The 24,599-nt window shown below is 37.0% G+C and overlaps 1 protein-coding gene across 1 annotated transcript in view; it reads left to right on the top strand.

The window, feature by feature from the left end:
- The window catches only part of LOC111148368 (roundabout guidance receptor 2), a 583,098-nt gene that overhangs the window by 534,936 nt on the left and 23,563 nt on the right, over window positions 1-24,599 (top strand). The window contains exons 21-24 of the mRNA XM_022504872.1: window positions 2,840-3,121; window positions 8,710-8,866; window positions 19,111-19,371; window positions 24,105-24,310. Coding sequence (XP_022360580.1) covers window positions 2,840-3,121; window positions 8,710-8,866; window positions 19,111-19,371; window positions 24,105-24,310 — 906 coding nt within the window. The remainder of the gene's footprint in view (window positions 1-2,839; window positions 3,122-8,709; window positions 8,867-19,110; window positions 19,372-24,104; window positions 24,311-24,599) is intronic.

The following is a 24,599-nucleotide window of genomic DNA, read 5'->3' as shown; positions in this document are numbered from 1 at the left end:
TTCATTCAAGTATATTAGGCAAAAGAAATAAATGCACGGATCACTCTGGTGCTGAAAACTGCAAAATGAATCATGAGTAGTTCTTTTTGGAGGGAAGGGTGTCTGTAATTCAGAGGTTTAAACTCAAATATCAACAAGTGCCAGTCAGCCCAAAGCACTAAGGAAAGGTAGATGTGGACAGTGGGAAGTGGGAACTAGAAGGTCCTGCCTAAAGATGGCAGCAGCTATTCAGGTCCAGGCTGTTGGAGGAGAGCTGGCTCCGAGTTCCAAACCATCTGATATTATAGGAGGATTCCCCACATCCAGATATTCCTGTAGAATCTTCTAATATTTCAACGTTTGGATATAATTCAATTTATTTTCCAAAAATGGAGGAGTGATCCAATGATAGCTGGAGGACATAGGCAGCCCCCACATCAATATAGAAGCACTTCGACTTGAAGCCTGGCTAATTTCATCCAGCGGGGAGAGACAGATTCTATTTCTAGTGCTGTAACCTCAGTTGTTGCAGGATAACATTCTGTAGGATTAGGTCCTCGGACAACTTTTTTCCATTTTTAAACATCTAAACATGCAACCATTTCAAAAGCTCACAGATTAAGTGGCTCCCAATCTAAACTGAACATTTTAGAAGGCCTCAAGTTCAAGGTGTTGGGAAGTTGGGACCTGTGCTGGACACACATGTCTATCCAGTTAATATTATCAGTGCAAGATGGTAGATGTGGCAGAAACAAAATTCTGAAAATTTCCCCAGAGTGAAGGATCTGTTTTCATAATTCTGACATACTACTAAATATTAAATGCTTTTGAGAATGCAAATGATATTGACATTTGAGGATGAAGTATACTTTTTCATTATCCAATTTTCTTTCTTTTTTTAAAAAAAGATTTTATTTATTTATTTGACAGATAGAGATCACAAGTAGGCAGAGAGGCAGGCAGAGAGAGAGGAGGAAGCAGGCTCCCTGCTGAGCAGAGAGCCCGATGTGGGGTTTGATCCTAGGACCCTGGGATCATGACCAGAGCTGAAGGCAGAGGTTTTAACCCACTGAGCCACCCAGGCAATTTTAAAGTTTTAAAGTTCCAATTTTCTAAGTAGTTTATAGGTAAAAGCAAAAAGGGCCAAAAAGGAGTTATGGGATTCTGAAATCTAAAACCAATTTTACTTGCTTGTACAATTTTGTGAAATACTATATATTTGAATATCTTCAATAATTTCACTGATATGCACTTAAAATATTTACTTCAATAAAGTGTGTATCCACTTACTTATAAAGCGAGTTAGAATTCCAGACTTTAGAAAGATCTAAATTATGCAGTGTGCAAAATGGATTATAAATGTCTTTCTATTGCTAAAGAAGACATTTGAGCTTTTGTAAAATGCAAAAGCAAAATTAATATTTTTTTATGAATCTTTATTTTACATACAATTGGGTATCATCAAACCTAAAAGTTTGAGGATATTTTGACTAAGTTTCACTTTCTGCATTTTCTTGTCATGATAAATTGGTTTTAGGAGGAAAATAATTTGGTTTATTACTTACAATATTATAGTACTTTAACTAGTTGAAAATTTCCCATAATGAAGAAATCATTGACCATCTCAAGTCCTATGAAGTATGGCTTTCAGGACATAGATTGTTAAGGAACATATACTATAATTAGATTCACTTTTGACTCTACGTGATTAAAAATATGTCATTTAGTGTTGTTTTATTTTTTAAATATTTATTTATTTTAGAGAGAGAGAGCAAGTGTGAGCAGGGGTAGGGAGGGAAGCAGAGGGAGAGGGAAAGACTATATCAAGCAGAATGCCCATTGAGTGCAGAGTCTGACATGGTTCTTGATCTCACGATCCCAAGATCTTGACCTGAGCTGAAATCACGAGTCAGAGGCTTAACCAACTGAGCCACCCAGGCACCCTGGTATTGTTTTTTTTGTTGTTTTGGCTTTTTAAAAATCTAGTACCTTTCTTCTAAAAAAGGAAAAAGAAATAAGAGATCGGGAGGGAGGTGGCAGTTCTGAATTATAATGCATCATGTAAAGATAATTCAGCACGCCAAAAGATAAAAGGACTGATTGATATTCAGTGTTGTTACTAAAGTTTAATTTTACTCTTGCTGTATTATAACTTGAAACTATAATTCTCCACTTCTAAGAGTTAGTAGCATAAATTAAACTCACGGATCACTCAGATTGCTTTTTCTATAGTTAAATCCTGCTGTATTGTGAAAATGATTTATTCATGAAAATTATCTTTTGTTACCCAAGAAAAAAAAAGTTCCTACCATCCGCTCCACTCCATACTGGAACTGTGAAATCAAATCAGAGAAACAGCAAGCTGGAACTTCAGAAAAATGTATCTCTTAGTTGGCTTGTGTAGTCTAATTTTGGACAATTTTGCATCTATTCAGCAGCTATATTCTCTGTCTTTGGGGGTAACGCGGAAAAAGATGTTTTCAATCCATAACTGGTAGATTCGCTTTTATTATTTCTTCTGTAAGGAGCTAACAACCTCATTGGTTCGAAAAACGGGATGCACAACTGAAAGCATTTTTCAGTAGTGAAATATCCCAAACCTCCCATTCATGGTTGCAGAAAATGGGGGAAGGGACGTGGTAAGCAGTGAGACGTGAAGGACGAGCGGGAGGCCTGCCTGTCACCAACACTGATAGCTTGGAGATGGTTGTACATCATCTACCCTTCATTGACTCATAAAGCCCATCTCAGCTGAAATGCAAACGTGCGGCATGACACGTTTATTTTTCATCTTCAGTCCTGATAGTTTGGGGCTTCCTGTGCATCATTAAATTGTTTCATTTCCTTACGTTCCCCACAGATGTGCTACCGCCAGTTCCAGGCCAAGGGGATAAAACAGCAACGATGCTCTCAGACGGAGCCATTTACAGCAGCATTGACTTCACGACCAAAACCACTTACAACAGTTCCAGCCAAATAACACAGGCCACCCCATATGCCACCACACAGATCTTGCATTCCAACAGCATCCATGAATTGGCGGTCGATCTGCCCGATCCACAGTGGAAAAGCTCGATTCAGCAAAAAACAGACCTGATGGGATTCGGATATTCTCTACCTGATCAGAACAAAGGTAACAATGGTGAGTCAGGGTCTAACACCCCGAGGATTTCTTTTCATATCATTTGTGCATGAGATAGAAATTAGTATTTGTTGTTCAGTTTAGTGACTCATTACCAGGTTCACTACCTAAACTAAAAAAAATATTCTTGGCATGTGTTCGGTACCTTGCACAATCCTTCCCACCGTCACCGCCACCGTCACTGCCACCACACGCCAACACCAATCGGTTTCATCCTTTTAGCTCTTTTTTCAGTAGAGTGGTCAGTAATCCATCTCAACTTCCATTAGGCAGGAGAGGCGGAACATTCCTCCACTGTCCCACAACATCTGCTTCTGAGTTGCTAACTGCATGTTCTGCATGGGCTTGTGCTGTGAACGAATCACATGATGCCACTATGACCTCTGCCCTTTAACCCTTAGCCTTACTTTACATCCCTGACTACCGATTGGCTGAGGGATTGTCTAATAGAATGCCACACAACCAGTCACAGGATTTCAGCACCACCAGCTCTCACAACAGCTCAGAGAGGAGTGGCAGTCTCTCAGGTTGGTCTCATCACAGTAAGGAGAAATATTTGTTTGTCACCAGCATATGACCTGTGTTCCTAACAACCGTGAAGAAATACTGAGTCACAGCTCACTGTCAGGCATTTATCTTTCAGATGACAACAGCAGTTTATCCTAATGAAATCAGACTTTGGGAAGGGGTGGGGGGGATAAAAATCCCTGTCACTCTTTATGTACTAAGTGTGCAAAACCATATTTACTGGAAAATTATACAATTTTCCTATTATTTAGGAAAGAACAGATGAGTTTGATCTGCCTTGAACCCTACCTAAGAGCCAAGAGAACTTTATAATAAAAAGATCACAGGGGAAAGTCAACTCCATGACATGGGCAGCAAACAATGAATTCAGCTAAAATGCAAATTATTTGGGACATGTTTCATAACAACTGGATTCTGGTGATGTGACCTATTTTTGGACAATGTTTCCAAAATATTATGGAATAGGATTTATTATCTATTGAATGATATTTAGAGTAAGGTGCTGCTACCATGCTAACCAAGAATGTTAATATCAGACATTATTCCTCACACTTAATTTCCAAAAAAATTTCAATCTGTATATCGATAATTCTTTTATGCTGTAGATGTTAATATATATTTGACCTGTATCAGCCAAACCTACAATCTATAATATAGGTATTGTATAGCACATATCAGGACAGACTTTTACCAGACAGAAATATATGCCTGTCATAATGAATAGAACCGATATCCTTCAGGATCCTCACCTCTAAAATAAGGAGGTCGTAGTAGACACATTCTCCCTTTCAACCATAACATGTACATCATGTAACTGATGATTTTTATCTGCACATTTCTAATTGATTCCATGACCTTATTTGCTTATTTTTTTCATATTAGTGATTTGCCATTTGTTCTGATGAATTTTTTTTTTATCTACAAGTTCTTAGTAAAGGATTATAGCGTATTATGATATGTCACAGGCTACTAGGCCATAAAGAGTTAACTCTTTTACATTAGGGTAACATTTACTAAATGACTTTTCCTCAGGAGATAGAACCCTTTCAGTCTGAAATGTTAATGCTCTCTCTTCCCTCCAAAATGAGCCATTTGCTCTTCTTACCTATTGGTAGAATTAGATACATTATAGAATCAAGAAAATTTTAAACATCTGTTATGAATTTAAACTGGCTTAATAATATAGGGGGATATTTTGAATAACCTTATATGTCGTTTTTAATGTCATTTATTTATAATGAATCCCACAGTTGTACTGAATAATTAAAAAGTAATGTATCCTAGGACTATTCCATTCAAGATATGTAAAGTTCTAAGCAATATATGTATTTTTAAAAATCTATATATTTTAAGCCATGCATTACATAAGACCTTTTGTGAATCCTTCATTAAATATTCTGTATATGTTGATTGACACTGAGTTTTAAAAGTTACCTTCTGAGTAATTGTAAGCAGAACTTGATTCACAATAGTGCTTACTGCTTTTTTTTAAATCTATTAATCTCCCAAGTGACATTTATATATATCTCTGAATTATATTAACTACTTCATCTACATTTGAATACAAAATTACTTAAATTGGTGATAGAAAGCATTCTTTGGGAGGTGAGAGTGAAGTGATTATTCCCTTTTAGTTTAGTCCAATTGAGTTTAATATCACAAAATTTGCTTCATTCTTTTAATAATCATGGATGTGTTTTCTAAGGCTCAAATTTAAGATCCAACTGCCCAATGGATATCTAATCATATATTATAAGATCTTAATTTGTGCACAGTAATGAAACCAATTTAAAATAATCGCAAAATAAAGTTGGACATTTCTGAATTATTTCAGTGAATTCCTCATCCTCCTTGAAACAATTTTATAATTTATTCCATACATAAGTTCTGAGCATTTGTGCTAAAAATGCAACCACTAAAAGAAAAAAACCTCAGATCTCTCAAAAACCATAGGCAATCATAATTATGTATATACATATATGTATCTCAGTATCAGTAGTGACAATGAAATATTTTTATACACCAGTATTTTTCAAAATAGAGTATGTGTTTAACTAACTTGAAAATGATTTATTTTTATAATTTTCTATGCATGAGAGTTGTTCGTTCAGCATCAGTAAGTGTCAATTTAAATATTTACATTTTGAGTTGAAGAGAAATGGGTCAGATATGTTTGCCAGTCTTCAAACTATGTTCCTCTAAAGCATAAGGCAGGCATTTCTGCCCTTAAAATGCTTGGGGATCTTAGGTTGCAAGTAACAACAACAAACTGTGGCTCACTTAGCTCAAGGTATAGATCTTAGGTAAACATTTAATTTCGTTAACTTCTGTTATATGCCCCCCACCATGCTCAGAGCCCCACCTCTTAGGTCAATGCTAAGAGAGGACAAAGCATATCAATTGATAGTCCCATCAGGACACACCACAATGACAGAGCAGAAATTTCCCAAAGAGGGGAAAGTGGGCATTGGAGGAAAACCTTATTAGAGGAAAATTCCATCTATGAATCAGCTTTGTTTCCCCAATTCATTTTTTTTTTTTTAATTTTTATTTATTTATTTGTCAGAAAGATAGAGAGAGCACAGGCAGAGTGGCAGGCAGAGGCAGAAGCAGGCTCCCCACAGAACAAGGAGCCCGATGTGGGACTCGATCCTAGAACGCTGGGATCATGACCTGAGCCGAAGGCAGCTGCTTAACCAACTGAGCCACCCAGGCGTCCCTCCCCAATTCATTTTTAAGTCTGATATTTTGAAGAGTTGATAATGCCTTTTTTGACCTTGGACAAGAACTTCAACAGAGTTGGGTTTAGAGCTCCAGAAGTAGTCATTTCTAGTAAAGCTGCTGCATTTAAAATTTTTCTTACTGTGTGAATATGGACCACATAACATTTATAAAGAACCTCTGTTTTCTCATCTATTAAGTACTTCATCTACATTTGAATACAATATTACTTAAACTGGTGATAGAAAGCATTCTTTGGGAGGTGAGAGTGAAGTGATTATTCCCTTTTAGTTTAGTCCAACTAAGTTTAATATTACAGAATTTGCTTTATGGAGATTTAAGAACTTCCCTATCTGTATCATTCAGTTCTGGTGGTGATCATACAACATTTCTAAAGTGAAGAGTGAAGAAAACATTGTACACCTATAATTATATAAGGAATAAAAGATATACAATGAGGGGGAAAGCCAGTGAGGGCACACAACCCAGCCCATTTCTTTTTTAATTATTGAAATACAGTTCAGTTTCAGAAACTGCACAAAAGATATGATCCTGGTTTATGATTTTGATGAATGATCAAGAAACAAAGGATTAAGGCTTATCTACCTTAAGCATAAAAATTATAGATTTCTATTCAAGCAGATTTATTATTTTTATTCCAGGAATCACACTATTTCTGGGATACTCATTGGGGTTGGAGAAGTTAGGCTTGATGAAGGCTGTAGAAATGGGTAGAACCAGGCTTGCTCTAAGATAGAGGGAATTTGGGAAAGAGTAATAATGACTGGGATTTATTGAGATTTCTATACAAGCTGAGCCTCTCCATGCTTTATCTCGTTTAATCCTCAGAATACTGCAAAAATGTAGGAACTTTATGTTTATTTTACTTCTGTGGAAATTGAAGGGGTATCTGTCAAGTAATTTACCAAGTGAGAAACTAGTCTTCGAACCCAGATTAAGCTGGGTTTGTAGAACCCAGATTATCCTTGAAGCAGAAGATACCTGCTCTTCTTTCTCCTAATACCTCTCCTACTGCCAAAGATAGGAAGTGAAAGGAAGGGTGAAAGCATTTTGTCTGTAGGGGCGCTCTTTTAAATCTGTGTGTTTATGTACACACGATCTAGACGACAGACATAATTCCATAGTTGGCAACAGTGTCTATGTCCAGTTTAGTAGTTTCATCACTTTCTGGCGCTCAAATAAATTATGACTAAATGACCTAATTTTCTGAGTTGGCTGATGCAGTTTAGTTATTGGTAGAAGAAAGGAGGTGAGACTTCTAGTAGTATCTCTATTGATAGCCCTGCTGCAAGTAGTCAGTGCTGACAACATGCAGGGCCAGAAAGATGAGGTCCAAGGGGTCCATAGCATTTTTTGGAAATGTAACTATAGGCTGCATTAGGAGTGAAGTAAGCTTCTTGGGTTCCAATGAAACAAAATCCTTTGTTATGCTGTTTGAGAAGCGCTCATTCTTGCAATCAACTGTGGTCCATTTAGGAAGAAACTTGATTTACCTAAACTTTGGAAGAGTGAAAAGCACTATACAAATGATGAATTTTATTTTTATATTTCATTAAGCTCCAGTAATTCCAGAGTTAGCTCTTATGCTGCCAAGTTATTTTTTGCTCATGTTTTGTGCATGAATTCATTTGTATTAACAATAGTACTGAAATTGATCACTGCATTTCCATTAATTATCCCACTCTTTTTGGAATTTTAGGAAATGTTATGCTTAAAACATCTGGGAACTACTCTCACTATAGGCAAAAATAATTACCCCATTCGTTAGTTTAAAATTCTATAAGATTTATCATTGTGAAAGATTTACAAGTATCCAGATTATAGTTGATTGATTTTTATCAGTCACTTTTGAGAGAAAACTGTGCTCTCCTGGATTAATTAAATTGAGTAAATTCTAATGGAAAAGTTTAGCCTCTATCCTTAGACACTGCATTTTCCACTGAGAGAGATTATGCAAAAGAGCATTATAAACGCACTAAAATCTGACATTTGAAAGAATTTGTTATGGCCCATTATTTCATCTAACAATGAAAATGTAGAGGCAGCAGACGTGAATAAATCAATAAGTGTGCTTTTGCTGCAGAAGCCATGTTTTTGGTTTATTCAGCACTGTAGTTAATGCATCGGGGGAAAAATAATATAATTTTGAGCGATTTATAAAAACGTTTTTCTGATTATATCATCTCATTGTTTATAGCTTTTAACAAATGTAATATACTGATTGTGGTGTTTTGAAAACATAAATACGTCTTCCCTTCTGATGTACTCTTTTTCTACTGATGTATGGTATAGCTGAATAAAGGTGTTATTACTTTCAGGTGGGAAAGGTGGAAAAAAGAAGAAAAATAAAAACTCTTCTAAACCACAGAAAAACAATGGATCGACCTGGGCCAATGTTCCTCTACCTCCTCCCCCAGTCCAGCCCCTTCCTGGTACAGAGCTGGAACACTATTCAGTGGAACAGCAAGAAAATGGGTAAAACTATTTTCCATACCAACAAAATGCCCCAGGCTCTCCCCTTCTCTTTCTTGTACCTTTTTGTCTTTATCTGGTGTTCTCTTACTGTTTTCCCTGCCCCCTTCCCAGCCCATTCATCCCCCTCCCCCCAACCCCCTTTTATTGTTTGCACTGTCTATGTATTTTAGCTGATAAATACAACACAGCACATATTGAGAACCCGGAATCCTTGGCCATCAAGTGCTTCAGATTGTCAGCAATCATGATAATGCAACCTCCATTTATAATATTGCTTGTTGGTTTGAAAGCAAGTACCCACAGCAAGAGCCACTCCTGAGTGGGGCTGAAAAGGGAATTAAAATAACCTTCCTCATCATCTCTCACAGTTTTCTAATGACTTGGTGTCTGGCCACAGCAGAGAATCCACTGTTGAGCTCCATCCCATGGTGTAATTGTAGGGACTTTAATCATTAGCTTTGATGGGAGTTTCGGGGCCAGAACGGTGAAAGAGGTTCAAGCTGATGCACATTCTGGAACAAAACCTCTCGAAGTTAGAAAATGTCCTTTAAGGGCATTTAAATGTGACCGGTTTCCTTATTCATTTCCAAATATGTCTCAAGAGTTAGTGTTCCTCTGTTAACGTGTTAAATTGATTTAAAGCAGAAAGACACTGATACTTTTTATTTTCTAATTTTAAAAAACCTAGCAAATTAAGAGAAACATACTGAGTCCTTTTTTTTTTCTATTTTAATAATTCTAATTGCTCTTTCTCACAATTTCTGGGTCCCCACCACTTTTGAGTGAAACTGATAAATGCATAATAAAGACAGCTTTTCTTTTTCCAAGTTTATTTAAATTTTGAAGTATTTAGATGTTAAGACTCCTCAGTTTATTTGAATAATAGCTTTATCTCCTGTCTTATTTTGTGTAAAGAGCACATGCACATAGTTTTTTTTTGCTCCATCTCCTTTTCTTTTAAAACAAGTGCTATCTTTAATGTCTGGGATTAATTTTTTTTTTTTTTTTTTTTTTTTTTTTTTGAAACGGGAGAGAGAAATGAGGGGTAGAGGGAGAGGGAGAGAGGAGAATCTTAAGCAGGCTCCATGCCCAACACTGGTTCTGAAGTAGGGCTCGATCTCAGGAGCCTGAGCCACAGTCAAGAGCAGGACACTGAACTGATGAGCCACCCAAGTGTCACTCCAGGCTAATATTCTTTTTTTTTTTTTTTTTAAGATTTTATTTTTTTATGACAGAGAAATAGTGAGAGAGGGAACACAAGTATGGGGGAGCTAGAGAGAGAGAACCAGGCTCCCAGGTTAGCAGGGACACCAATATGGGGCTTGATCCCAGGATACAGGGATCATGACCTGAGCTGAAGGCAGACGTTTAATGACTCAGCCACCCAGGCACCCCTAGATTAATATTCATGATTGGAACTTTCTTTTTTTTTTTAAGATTGTATTTATTTATTTGACAGAAAGAGAGAGATCACAAGTAGGTGGAGAGGCAGGCACAGAGAGAGAGGGGGAAGTAGGCTTCCCACTGAGCAGAGAGCCCAACAGGGGCTCCATCCCAGGACCCCAAGACCATGACCTGAGCCAAAGGCAGAGGCTTAACCCACTGAACCACCCAGGTGCCCCAGAATTGGAACTTTCTATGTCACAACTTTGCTTCCTTTCAAAGACCTCATTTACCTTTTTTTTTGGTTATGTAATACATATACATATATACTATAATATATACATTATATAAACAGATGATAGATATGCATATGTGTGTATATATATATTCATACACACATACACATATATTCACATACATACCTCTATATTTTCTTCTCTACATATTTTTTAAAATATTTTATTTATTTATTTAACACACAAAGAGAGATCACAAGTAAGCAGAGAGGCAAGCAGAGAGAGGGGGGAAGCAGGCTCCCTGCTGAGCAGAGAGCCCGATGCAGGACTCGATCCCAGGACCCTGAGATCATGACCTGAGCCGAAGACAGAGGCTTAACCCACTGAGCCACCTGGGCACCCTCTACATATTTCTTTTTCTCCAAGGGTCTTCACCTTCTTTTGTGGGATTGTAATTCCCGTATATAAACATAGCATTATTATTTTACTTTTTTAAAATGTTCTCATTCAAAATAGGAAATTAAGAGCACACCCTCTTTTCTCTGACTTTTTAAAAATGTTAAACTTTGCACATGATCTTATGTTAAACATCAATAATGTAAATGTGCCCATGCCACATGGAGTCTGTTGAAGAAAAACCAAATGTGTGAATTCCATAAGAAAAGATGATTACAGGGTTTAAGAATCTGCATTTTTTCCTAAGATTTTATTTGTCAGAGAGAGAGAGAGAGAGGGCATAAGCAGGGGGAGCAGCAGGCAGAGGGAGAAGCAGACTCCCCACTGAGCCAAGAGCCCAATGCAGGACTCGATCCCGGGACCCTGGGATCATGACCTGAGCTGAAGGCAGATGCTTAATGGACTGCAATAGCTATTACCCACTGAAATAAAATTAATTCATTCCAAACAAATGCTAAACTTCTCACTCTATTTTATTGCCCAGCAGTAGAATTGAAAATATCATTTCATGAATGAAATGATACACATTGCTGAAGACTTCTATTTTTTGATATAAATTATTTTTTGAACTATCAAGCCATAAAATATAAAGTTATTTCTGGATTATTTTAATATTTAGCCAGGATGTATGCTATTAGAACATCTTTTCTTTTGTAAAAGATTTCTAGAAATTCGTTTGGTCCTTTAGACAGGTAAAGAAATATACATTTCCATTATATATATTCAAAATCTTTGTAGCGTGGAGCTTGGTTTTTAATAACCTTTGAATTATTTGCCTTAAGTATCTAGTATTTTCTGGAACAAAAATTTTCACTTTTAACCAAAATAGTAAAGTCTTACCTATCACTAAATTGACAGCAAAATTCAATTTTCTTTTTCTTTGGACTCCATTTCTTGATATATTCTTTATACTTCTTTGTTTTCTAATGTGAAAACCTCATAATATTGAAAAGAAGGGGCAGCTGGGTGGCTCAGTCACTTAAATGTCTGAGTCTTGATTTCAGCTCAGGTCATGATCTCAGGGTCCTGAGATCAAGCTCCATGCCCAGAGGAGAGTCTGCTCTATGTGTGCTTGTGCCCATTCTCTCTCTCAAATAAATAATTAATACATGTTTAAAAAAAGAAAAGGAAGGATTTTTGAACACTTCCTAGATTATTTTATAATGTGCTATTCATAAAACTAACATTGAATATTTTACAGATGAGTTCTTCTATAGAATTGTTTATATGCTTTGTTTTGAAACTTGTGTAGGTTTAAGGTTCTCTTGAAATACAAACAAAAAAAACTTCAGAAATCACCTTTTAGTTATGATTATTTTTATTGTAGCATTCAAGGATTCTGCAACTGTACTTCCTATGGTGATATATAGTTTTTCTTTCTGCTGTTTTTAGCATATCATAATAGAGAACTTATCCAACATACATTTTTTTCAAGTACATAGTAAATGCTATGCCCAGTGCCAGGAAAAAAAGCAACAGAGATGAAAGAAACAGATACATAATTATTCAGGAAGATCTAGTTCACAGGAGTGGTAGGTAGAGACCAGAAAACACATAAGACCGTGTGTGCACACACACTATTTTATATGATAAGCCCTAGATGAGCAAATATACAAAATAATAATTTGTATTGTGGAAAGGATAACCATTTATGCCAGGTGTAAGGCTGGGACAGTCCTATAGAAGCTCAGTTTTGGTGTGGTGCATAAATAATGAATTCTGGGACACTGAAAAGTAATGTTAAAAAATAAATAAAAATTTTTAAAAAAAGGAAAAAAAGAAGCTCAGTTTTGAAGTGAATCTTAAATCATTTGTTCACAAATAATAGCACCCAGAGTTCTAACCAGCTGATGAGTGCCAGCTCTGAGCTTGAGGCAGAAAAAACGAAGGACAAGCAATGGTCCCTAACCTAAAGCAGCCTAGGTGCCAGAATAAATTATGAACCAAGGACTACAACAAAATGTTGCTAATATCACCATTTGCTGTGCAGATGGAGAGAAATTTCAATAGCTGAAAGAAAAAATGTATATAAATATATAGGGGCTCCTGGCTGGCTTGGTTGGTTGGGAAACTGCCTTCAGCTCAGGTCATAATCCTGGAGTCCTGGGATCGAGTCGCACATCAGGCTCCCTGCTCAGCGGGGAGTCTGTTTCTCCCTCTGACCCTCCCCCTTCTCATGCTCTCTCTCTCTCTCTCTCTCTCTCTCAAATGAATAAATAAAATCTTTTAAATGTATATATATATATATATATATATATATATATATATATATATATATATATGGGGCGCCTGGGTGGCTCAGCGGGTTAAAGCCTCTGCCTTCGGCTCAGGTCATGATCCCAGGGTCCTGGGATAAAGCCCCACATCAGGCTCTCTGCTCGGCAGGGAGCCTGCTTCCCCCGCCCACCCTCTGCCTGCTTCTCTGCCTACTTGTGATCGCTATCAAATAAATAAATAAAATCTTAAATATATATATATATAATGAAAGATAGGAAAAAAAGAATAGCCCCATTCATTTTCCTTTATACTCCCTACTCTTCCTTGAAAACTCCATCTTACTCTAGTTAAGGTGACTAGCCTTTCCTTAATTTTGTTATTCCTTAAGCTCACTACTCTACTGCAGTACTCATTGCATTGCATTCTAATTGCTCATGTGTATCCTTCAGCAATCGGTACCTGCTGTATGAGGTTTGAAATATTCATAGAGTAAGAGATAATCTGAAAAGGTGTCTTGTGGCCAACTGTGAAGCCTTGTCTGTCATATAGGGATTTTGACCTTTGGATATAGATGATGGATAACATTTGGGATACTACAGCAGAATAGCCAATAGCTTGAAAAATGATAAGGCCATAAGCTAAGGCAATGGCAGTAGGATGGAGGAAAGGGATAAATTTTGGAAATATACCTAGCCCAGAATAATCTCAAGCTTGAAAAGATGGTCTCTTACCTTTTATTGCAATGTTTAATACTGTTTCTAAACTTTCAATATTATTAAATTTCTTTCTAAGCCTTTCTGGGGTCATTTCCCCCCACAGAACCAAATACCAAAAGTTACCAAGTCATTGTCCAGATAGAAAAGTATTTAATTGTTAATTCAATATTATAACAACAATAGTAAATGTTCTCTCTCATCCATATGCCTCTCTTGGCATAAAGGATAAAAAGGATAAAAAAGAATATGCTTTATCTGGCATAAAGCAGATAAAAAGGAATCAAAATGTATTCATCCTTAGCTATAAATATAATGTATTTTTATTATGATCATATGATGCTAGTAAGAATTCAGTAGGGATTCAATAGAAATCTGACACTTTGCTTTTTTGCTATACTTAAAGATTGGCAAGCTTTTATGGGTGTTGAACTGTATTGTATTTTTATTAGTAATTCGGTATTTGTATGTGGCCTTTAGCTAGTTCACATGCAACATTGATTTGTTGTCATCTTTCTCATTATTTACCAGGCAAGACAGATAATATGATGCCTCATACTTCATTGACAATATAAAAATGAAAAACAGAACAAAACAAAACAAAAAAAGCTTTTCTAGGAATGGTTGGCCAAAAGACCTTTGGTTTGGCATCAGGAGCATTTTCAGTCTTCTTTATGTTACCATAAGAAAAAGTTGAGGGTGCCTGGGTGGCTAAGTCTGTTAAGCATCTGACTCTTGGTTTCAGCTCAGGTCATGATTTCAATGTCATGGTTCTCAGTGTCTTGAGATCAAGCCCCATGTTGGGCTCCTCCACTCAACACAGTCTGCTTAGGACTCCCATACAACACCCAGTGCTTATCTCAGCAAGTGCACACCTTAATCCCCATCACCTATTTCACCCATCCCCCCACCCACCTCGCCTCTGGTAACCATCAGCTTGTTCTCTCTAAGAATCTTTCTTGGTTTGTCTCTCTCTCTCTTTTCTCCCTTTGCTCCTTTGTTTTGTATGATTGAAATCATATGGTATGTATCTTTCTCTGACTGACTTATTTCACATTGCATTATACTCTCTACCTCTAGCCATGTCATCAAATCATAAACATTCTTATTGATGAATCAGTTTGTGTGTTTTCATTTCAAATCAATAAATAGGCTTATCATCTACTATTTTTAAAGTATCATGTCAGGTGTGGCTAGACAAGAGTAATTGAATGTCATAATTTTAATGTAGCATAAATCCACTTGAGGAAAAGATACTATTAACATGTGAAAGGTTAAATTCTCAAAAAAATTAGACAATAGTTAAAGAAACCAACATTGGAAATGGCATAACATAGCGGAAAATCAGTTTTCAAGTGAATGTGCAAAAATGTCAGTGCAAGTCAGAAGAGTAATATATCAGTGCTAGTTGGCCTCATCTAGAAAATCTTTATAAAAGATATGGAATATAGCATGTAGCTTGAAGGATTTGTAAGATTAAGGTAGATGAAACTGGAGAAGTACAGTTCATTCAAAATAAGTTGAATAATTTCAAGCAATAGACCATGATGGAAAAGTATCAAAAAAAAGAAAAAAGAAGAAGAAGAAGGAGAAGGAGAGGGACAGGGACAGGGACAGGGAGGGAAGGGGAAGGAGAAGGAGAAGAAGGAGAAGAAAAAGATTATTACAATGATGAAGAAAACAATTTATTTTAAGTAGAAAATTCTTGTTCAGAGAAAAACAATCAAAAAAGGTAGGTGGACACTTAGACATATTTAGTGCATAGAATAGAATGAACAGAAGTGAATGTTTGATTAAAACAATTCTGATGTTTCCATAGACCAGTTTGTAAGTGGTGTCCAAGATTGATTAGTGGACGGGAAAAACCGGAAGCACCGAATCCAGACAGGACCATGGGTGACAAACTTTGTACACAAAAGAATCTTTTTTGTCCCCCCCAAACGAAATCTAACTGTGATCTCCAACATATGAAACAGATCAAAATGGCATCATTTTGGAGCAATGTATTTTTTCAGGGCAGATTGGTACTTAGATATTTGATGGGAATACGAGTTTAACCAATGGTATTTTCCAGTATATAAAAATTGTCATCTGTAACATATTAAAGTGGGCCTGCTTACACTACAATATAGAGGACGTTTTGACAGAGCTATCCCTATCAGAGTGTATGAGGCTGCTGAAACACGCGCTTCAATTCACAGCTTACCAGGTAGATTATTCAGGTAGCCTCAACAAGAGAGGAAAATAGCACTGCTACTGATGATGAGGTTTATTCCGTGTAAAAAACCCCTCAGTGACTATCCATCACTTACAGTCCTTCTCAGGGCTGATGAGGCCCCAGGTGATCTGGCACATCGTCACCTCCCCTGCCTCAACTATGCCCAACTCTATTTGTTGCCTCTTACCAGTTATTAAATTATTTGAGTTCTTCAAATACTGTGATCTTTTCTCTTTCTCTGGGCCACCTTTTAGAATAACCCCTTTTCCTATAGTCAGCATAGCCTTGCCCTACCGCCGAACTAGTTTCAGCCCACCGTCTCCCTATTCCTGTAGTACCTGGTATTGTTGATTACTTGCTTCGTACCAGTCTGCCCTACTGGATGCCTGCTCTGTAAATAGATGCAGTTTTCCGATACATTAATCGCCCGTTTCCCAAAGAAATGGGCGATTAATGCAAGGATTTTTTTTTTAAATAGACTTTATTTTTTAGATCAGTTTTAGGTTAACTACAAAACAGAAAAAGTACGGAGATTTCCCAGATACTCCCTGTCCTCACACATGCAGAGCCTCTGCCACTATCTACTTTCCCAATAAAGTGATACACTGTTAAACTGATGAACCTGCATTGATACAGGAGCATCATCCAAAGTCCATAGTTTACATTAAGATTTATTCTTGGTGTACATTCTATGTGCTTGGACCAATGTATAATGACACATATCTACCATTATAATATCATATAGAGCAGTTGGTCATAAAAATCCTCCATGCTCTGCCTAATCACCCTTCCCTTCCCTTGACTTCTGGCAATCACTAATCTTTTTATTGTCTCCATAGTCTTGCCTTTTCCAGAATGTCATATACTTGGAATTATACAGTATGTAGACTTTTCAGATTGACTTCTTTCACTTAGTAATGTGCATTTAAGTTTCCACCAGTTCTTTTCATGGCTTCATGGTTCATTTATTTTTAGCGCTAAATAATATTCCGTTATCTGGAGAAGCTTAGAATTTGGCCTTTCGGTGAATTTTGTCACAGTTCATTTATCCATTCACCCACTGAAGGACATCTGAGTTGCTTCCAAGTTTTGGCAATTATGAATAAAGCTGCTACAAACACCCGTGTATAGGTTTTTAAATAAATTTAGTTTTAGACAAGTAAAGACACTTGAGTAAAAATATTCAAGAATCATCTGAACATTTACAAATTAGCATTTGTAAGGGAGAGGATACGTGTGTGCGTGTGTGCGTGTGCGTGTGTGTGTGTGTGTGTGTGTTTATAATAGTCATTTGATTTTTCATTCCTTTAATGAAATCTTCTATATACTAGAAATTGTATTTGGTGCTGGAAATGCAAAGTTGAGAATTACAGAGTTCTTGAATTTAAAGATCTCATAAAACAGTAGGAAAAAACAGAAACAAATAATCCCAGTAGGGGCGCCTGGGTGGCTCAGTCAGTTAAGTATCTGCTTTCAGCTCAAGTCATGATCCCGGGATCCTAGGATCAAGTCATGTATTGAGCTCCCTGTTTGGTGGGGAGCCTGCTTCTCCTTCTCCCTCTGCCTGCCACTTCCCCTGCTTTTGAGTTCTCTCTCTGTGTCAAATAAATATATAAAATCTCTTTTAAAAATATAATATGGAGAGTACCACAATGTACATATTTTAGAGTTATAATCAGTTCCATATGGTGGAGGCAGAGAAGACTTCACAAAACTGATGGCATTTGAACTGAACCAGAGGAAGAGCAGGAGCTCACAGGCAGATGATCTGAGAATAGTTATATATAGACCCAGAGTTTAGAAAAAAATAGACAGTACGCTGATGTTGGAGAAATAGTATGAAATTAAGCTAGAAAGATGGGCTGATCAGATGGGGAAGGGTCTTTTAGGCCCTGCTAATGAATTTGAACTTTTTCTTATATTAGTGATAACCACTGAGTAATTCAAAGTACAGGTGTGATGGAAATTAAGATTTTAGAAATATAATCCCTTTGTCTGTATGGACTATAGGATAAAAAAGATGAAAATGGTGTCACAATAGACTAGGAGAGCTAATGGACTAGTTCACATCAGAATGATTCTGATCTGTGATTATGGAAGTAAAGGGGAAGTAGGAGATTCGGTAGATATTTAAGAAGTGAAATTTATAGGACAATTACATTCAATAATATTGTTTATCCTATCCTTAAGTCTCCCTTTAAAAGGATCTTTTTGATTAATGAAAATAATAGTATACGGAGAAGGTGTAAATAGAAATGCCACTGAGAGATATTATGTCACAATGAAAACTGTTTGGATTAATTCTCTATATTCTCTGACCAAAGTCCTTAAAAGCACACTGTTTTTATAAATTGTTATTTTCCTTTTTAATATATATTTTATTAGGCTAGCTTTTGAACCTCTGTTTTATAGATTTTAGATGTCAAGATACAAGGAGCCGTGAGTTTCCACTGAGAAAATCAGAGAATTAAAAGCATCTAAGGGCCATTGAATACATTTTGTAACATAAAATCTTAATGATTAACATGTCATATGGACTGAAAGGTTGGCATAGATCTAGAATAAGAGTAAGTTAAATTCTCATACACTTGTTTGACAATCAATCTTGGCGTGTTCCATTTGGTATACAAGGATAAACAGCAGAAGAAAGTAGTTAAATCTACAAGCACTAAATTAATTCATTAATTGTCTTTAATTAGCAATTTGGGTTTTCCACGTGAGTAACTTTGTTGGGAAGTTATTGCCTTTTGTAACTGTGGGGTAACAATTAGCTAATAAGATCTTCCAAGAATAAATTGAGATATTGAGATAGCAGGTGTCATTATGATTAGAAATTAAGATAACAACCAGGTGATTTACTGTGGCAGCACCAACAAATTGAAATCAGGATGAAATCAACTAAGAGAACATAGAGGGTGCTGTCATTCCCATTGTGGTTGTTATGAATTGCGTGTATCATTGTGTGCATGTTTACGTGTTTATGTGTCAATATGCTTTTTTTTTTTCCTCATTAAACTTCAGGTATGACAGTGATAGCTGGTGCCCGCCATTACCAGTACAAACATACTTACACCAGGGTATGGAAGATGAACTGGAAGAAGACGATGATCGTGTCCCAACACCTCCTGTCCGAGGCGTGGCCTCTTCTCCTGCTATTTCCTTTGGACAGCAGTCCACTGCAACTCTTACTCCATCCCCCCGGGAAGAGATGCAGCCCATGCTGCAAACTCACCTGGATGAGTTGACAAGAGCCTATCAGTTTGATATAGCCAAGCAAACGTGGTAAATATTCTCGTCAGGTCAGGGGACCCAGGCCTTCGGCACAGGGATCGAGGAAATGTTCGTTTACGATACATTCACAAGGAGTTCTCATAGGACTATACAGCTGGGGGTTAGAAGCGCTTTTGTGCAACTCCTTAATCATCCGGATAAAGAAATTAGTTAAGGATACGTTAAATAATTTGATCAAAGTCACATAACTGGTTAAAGAGTAAACCGGGGCGAGAATTCAGATCTGCTGAATTTCAGGCTAAACCGCTTTTGGCTACACCAGAATCTTTTCTAATTTACAGGTTAGCTCCAATTAGCTTATCCTTGAACTCACTTCCAATGCCATAATAAAAGACTCCTTTTAGATTCTTCAAAGTGCCTGTGATTAATTCTGTATGTGGTTGTGAATAGGTAAATGTAAGCTTCTGCAAATCACGTACGGTCAGTGTCAGTTATTAAAAGATACTTGGGCTGAATTAAATGAGACAGAAAAAAAACAGTAGTATTAGTAGATGCATTAAAAAATAAAACCTAGAATAAATTACAAATCCCAAATTCCTTTTTTTCTAATCAACTCACACCCTCTCCTAAGGTAGACTTGGCAATCTAGTTGGGTATCCTGTGCAAGCATGGGAAGAAAGGTGGGACAAGATCTCACAATTTTATACAAGTTTTTTCATGTGCTCTCTCTTCTCCCAAATAGTGACAGATTAAATCTGACTCTTGAAATCTCAGTGGCATACCTCTGATATCTTCTATTGATTTCCATGATGCACTTCAAGTTAAATTTTCATGAAATACAATTTGCTTTTCTTTTTGATAGTTTTAGATACTAGGATAGTTGATAATGAGATAGATCTTGTTCTTAGTGTTAATGAACTATTTCTTTTAAAAGTACAACAAAATATACAAAGAGATACTAAAACCTGGCCAATCATATGAAGCTAATTACGAACATAGGTTCTTTTCCTAGAACCAGAGGTTTCTAGACATCTTTTTTCTCAATGATCTGATGTTTTTCAAAGGCCAAAGACAATCTACTGTTAAACAGTATTATTTTGCATCAGGCTGCTTCATAAAATACCTCTATTTAAGTTGAAGCCCACTGCTTCAAGAGCCAAAGGATTTCCTTCAGGTTAACTAATAATAACCATGTACTTAGTCATTTATGGCACAGATTCTAGCTCAGGTGTTCTCAAATTTGATGCATTTTGTAGTCATCTGGATAATTTTAAAATGTAGTGATACCTAAATGCCACCCCTATATATTCCAGATTGTCTGATCTGGTATTTGACTGAGGGCAGTTGTGGTTGGAACTACTGCCACTGCCACTACTTACTATCTGTATGACAGTGGGCAACTTGCTAAACCTTTCTGTGCTTCCAACCCCCCCCACCATTTATAAAATGATGATCCTAATACCAATTAGCTCATATACAATGTGAGAGCATAGTCTCCAAGACCACCCTCTGTTCTAAGAATTCACAAGAAGAAGCCATAGAAATCACTGAATACCATGACACTGAACGTTATCATTTATTATATAGAAAAGATACAGATTAAAATCTTCCAAGAGAAGAGATGCACAGGACAGAGTCCAGGAAATTTCCAAATCTCGAACTTCCAGTTGTCTTCTACCAATGGATTTGTAGAAAGCATTACTTTCCCAGCAACAATGTAGGACAATATGCATAGAGTATTGCTAACTAGGGAAACTCATACGAACCTTGAGTTTCATGGTCTTTCTTGCAACTTTGTCACATAAACATGGTTGGTTATCTGCATAGTTGACTTCAGTTTCTAGTCCCTCCAGAAGGCAAGCTGACACCATGTGACTGAAAGCCCCTATCATAAATCACATTGTTAGACTTTCTGGAGAAGCCTAAGGTCTCCAGATGAACAAAGACACTCCTATCAGATAGGACATTCTAGAACTTAGAGAGAGATTACCTCCCTGGAGCACATGGCAAAAGCCTAACTTCTCTTTGGACAAGGTAAATTCTTTATTACACATCACAGTTGTTGTGAGAATTAAATGAGTTCCACTTAGTTCAGTTGGTAGAGCGTGGGACTCTTAATCTTGAGGTTGTGAGTTCTAGCCCCACATTGGGTTAGAGATGACTTAAAAAGAAAATCATTAAAAACAAAGAGAGTTAAATGAGTTTGCTCTTATACAAAACATAGTCCAGTATCTAGCTGTATTAGAGCTGTTATTCTTCAGAAGGGCTCGGGTTTTCACCTGAATTTTTCATTGCTATCTTCCCACTCTTAAAAGAGCATCACCTTTAGTGTGTGTTGCGTAGATCTTTACAAAATGAGTGGACAAACAAGTTCTTCACTTGCTCCAGGTACCTGTAGGGAAAACCCTGTTTCTTTCACTGAGTATGTCTCCGTTCAACCAACAGTCCTCCAGGGTGTCATTAGCGACCCCCTTTGTAGAAGTTATGAGTCTGTATGTGCTCCCACAGGATCTCGCCCTTCAGGAACGAAATGTCCTCCTCATCTGAGGTGCACATCGGCATCACAGGAGGAACATTTTAAAAATGCTAATTCCCACACTCCACCTCCAGGGATTCTGTACATATTGGCCCATGCAGTGCATAGTACAGTGCTTGTCACTACAAGAGATCTATAAATGTTTTGCACCCTCTTCTTATTTCAGTTTATCTCCTACTTCTGCTCATTGGAGGAGTCCATTTTATACCTTAATGTTTATTTTTTCCATTCAAGAGTTGTCAGCAATCCTGTAGAACTAGAATGTCAGTTTCTTTGCTTCTTTCCAGGACAAAAGTGCACACCATTAGAGAAAAATGAATCATGTATATAAATACCACCTTATATTCTCTTGCTTATGACTTGACTCAGTCCAACCTTAATTCACAAACAAAATTTGAGACAACATTTACAAGATGTCATCATCAACACTCAAGATTTTCTATACCAGTAGTTTAGAAACTTCCTGATTTTTGCATGAATGAACTATGATGAATGTCAGATAAAGACTTGGGACCTCAGATTCCTGATCTGTTAAATTAAAAATGGGTTCCCAGAACTAATATCTTGGGGGGTTTGTTTTGTTTTAACATTGAAAGATGTAGAATGTTGTTACATTGGAGTTGGTTGCAAGTTTAAGAATGCACTTGGGGGGGACGCCTGGGTGGCTCAGTTGGTTAAGCAGCTGCCTTCGGCTCAGGTCATGATCCCAGCGTCCTGGGATCAAGTCCCGCATCGGGCTCCTTGCTCGGCAGGGAGCCTGCTTCTCCCTCTGCCTCTGCCTGCCACTCTGTCTGCCTGTGCTTGCTCTCTCTCTCTCTCTCTCTCTGACAAATAAATAAACAAAATCTTAAAAAAAAAAAAAAAAAGAATGCACTTGGGGGGTTCCTGGGTGGCTCAGTGGGTTAAAGCCTCTGCCTTCAGCTCAGGTCATGATCCCAGGGTCCTGGGATTGAACCCCGCATCGGGCTCTTTGCTCAGCGGGGAGCCTGCTTCCTCCTCTCTCTCTCTGCCTGTGTCTCTGCCTACTTGTGATATCTGTCTGTCAAATAAATAAATTAAAAAAAAAAAGAAGAATACACTTGGGAGAGGAATGTTAAAGAAATTCTGGAAAAATGAATTATTTTCCCCCAAAATGCAAGTGTTCAAAATCATCTTGTATCTTTAATTCAAAAATGTAGGGTAAAAATGCATAACACTTGATTTACATGTGCCTTAAATAGCCTATGTCTTTTAAATACTTTGTACAGATGCAAAAAAAAAAAAAAAAAGACAATGTGTTAATACATGTGGTATATTCACTCATTAATGACAGTAACAGATAACAATGACTTTCATATATATCATGGCCTTTATAATTTAGAAGAAACTCTTAAGTAGTCGCAAAATGAATCAACTGAACCCTAGTGTCCAGCCATGCCATTTGAAATAAGTGACTTAAGTTGGAATTTCACTTTAATAGATTCTAAGACAAAGGGAATAATACAAGTTCTGCCTACTTCACAAAGTCAAGGTTAAAGTTACATATGCATTGCAAAGGGTGTGTTAACACACCTCACGTTCCAAACACAGAGAGTGCTGAGATGAATCTTTCCCACGTTTGAGGTGTTTTAGACTTTAGTGGGTAAAACAGAGGCATAAATAAGTAGCTAGAACATAAAGCAGCCATTCCTACTTTAAACTGGGTTACAGCAGATAACACCACTCAGCCTGATTCATGGGTGGGGGAGGATGTGTAGGAAGAAAGCCTTGAAAGGCAGGCACTGTCCTCCTGGCTGGGAGAAGGATTATTGGTATTAACCCTTCTTGTGACATTTTTTTCTTTGTAAGGGCTAGCAGGTCACAGAGATTAAACAGGCCGAGTAGAATTTTGACACTAAACTGTAAACCAAATTATTATATCTGGGGGAACCAAAAAAAAAAAAAAAAAGGGCTTTAAGCAGTTATTTGTGGCAAATATTCATTTTCTCCTTTGGATGATTTATTTGCACAAAATGTAGGGTCTGTATTTTTCTCTGTGTATTATCCCATAAATACCAGTGGAAGAGTATACTAGTTAATGCTGTTATTGTTGTTTTGACTAGCCATGTATCCTTAGCCCGTTGTCTCTGCTAAAATGTAAGAAAGCACTGTAATCTCCAAAATTAGTTAATAGAAAGCAAGAAGACAAAATGAGTCGCCATCACATGCTGTTTAATTCTAATTTGGTAGGATGTTAATGAATTCCTTTTTTCCCCTATTTGAATTCTAGGCACATTCAAAGCAATAATCAACCTCCACAGCCCCCGGTTCCACCATTAGGTTATATGTCCGGAGCCTTGATTTCCGATTTGGAAACAGATGTTCCAGATGATGATGCGGACGATGAGGAGGAAGCTTTAGAAATCCCCCGGCCCCTGAGAGCACTAGAGCAGACACCCGGATCCAGTATGGACAATCTAGACAGCTCTGTGACAGGTAACGGAACTGATTTAATAGGAATAACTGACCTATTTATAACATTAAAATGCATCAGAAATCAAATACTTTCTTATGTAAGATTTATTCCACTCCAGCTATTTCTATAACATTTTAAATATGTTAATATTAAACACAAAATTCAAAAAGGATTTGGAAATACTTTTGCTTTGCTGCAAAAATGATAAGAAAATTCATGAATTTTAAAAAGCTTTAAAGACATGAAAGAAAACTCAATTATATCCAGGGCTTTCATGAAAAGTTCACTCTACTGGGGAACCAAGTCTAT

The sequence above is a fragment of the Enhydra lutris genome, unplaced genomic scaffold (genome assembly GCF_002288905.1).
Source record: "Enhydra lutris kenyoni isolate GAN:26980312 unplaced genomic scaffold, ASM228890v2 scaffoldscaffold2, whole genome shotgun sequence".
Taxonomy (NCBI): domain Eukaryota; kingdom Metazoa; phylum Chordata; class Mammalia; order Carnivora; family Mustelidae; genus Enhydra; species Enhydra lutris.
Note: the sequence above shows the minus strand (reverse complement) of the source record. Positions and strands in the feature narration are given on the sequence as shown.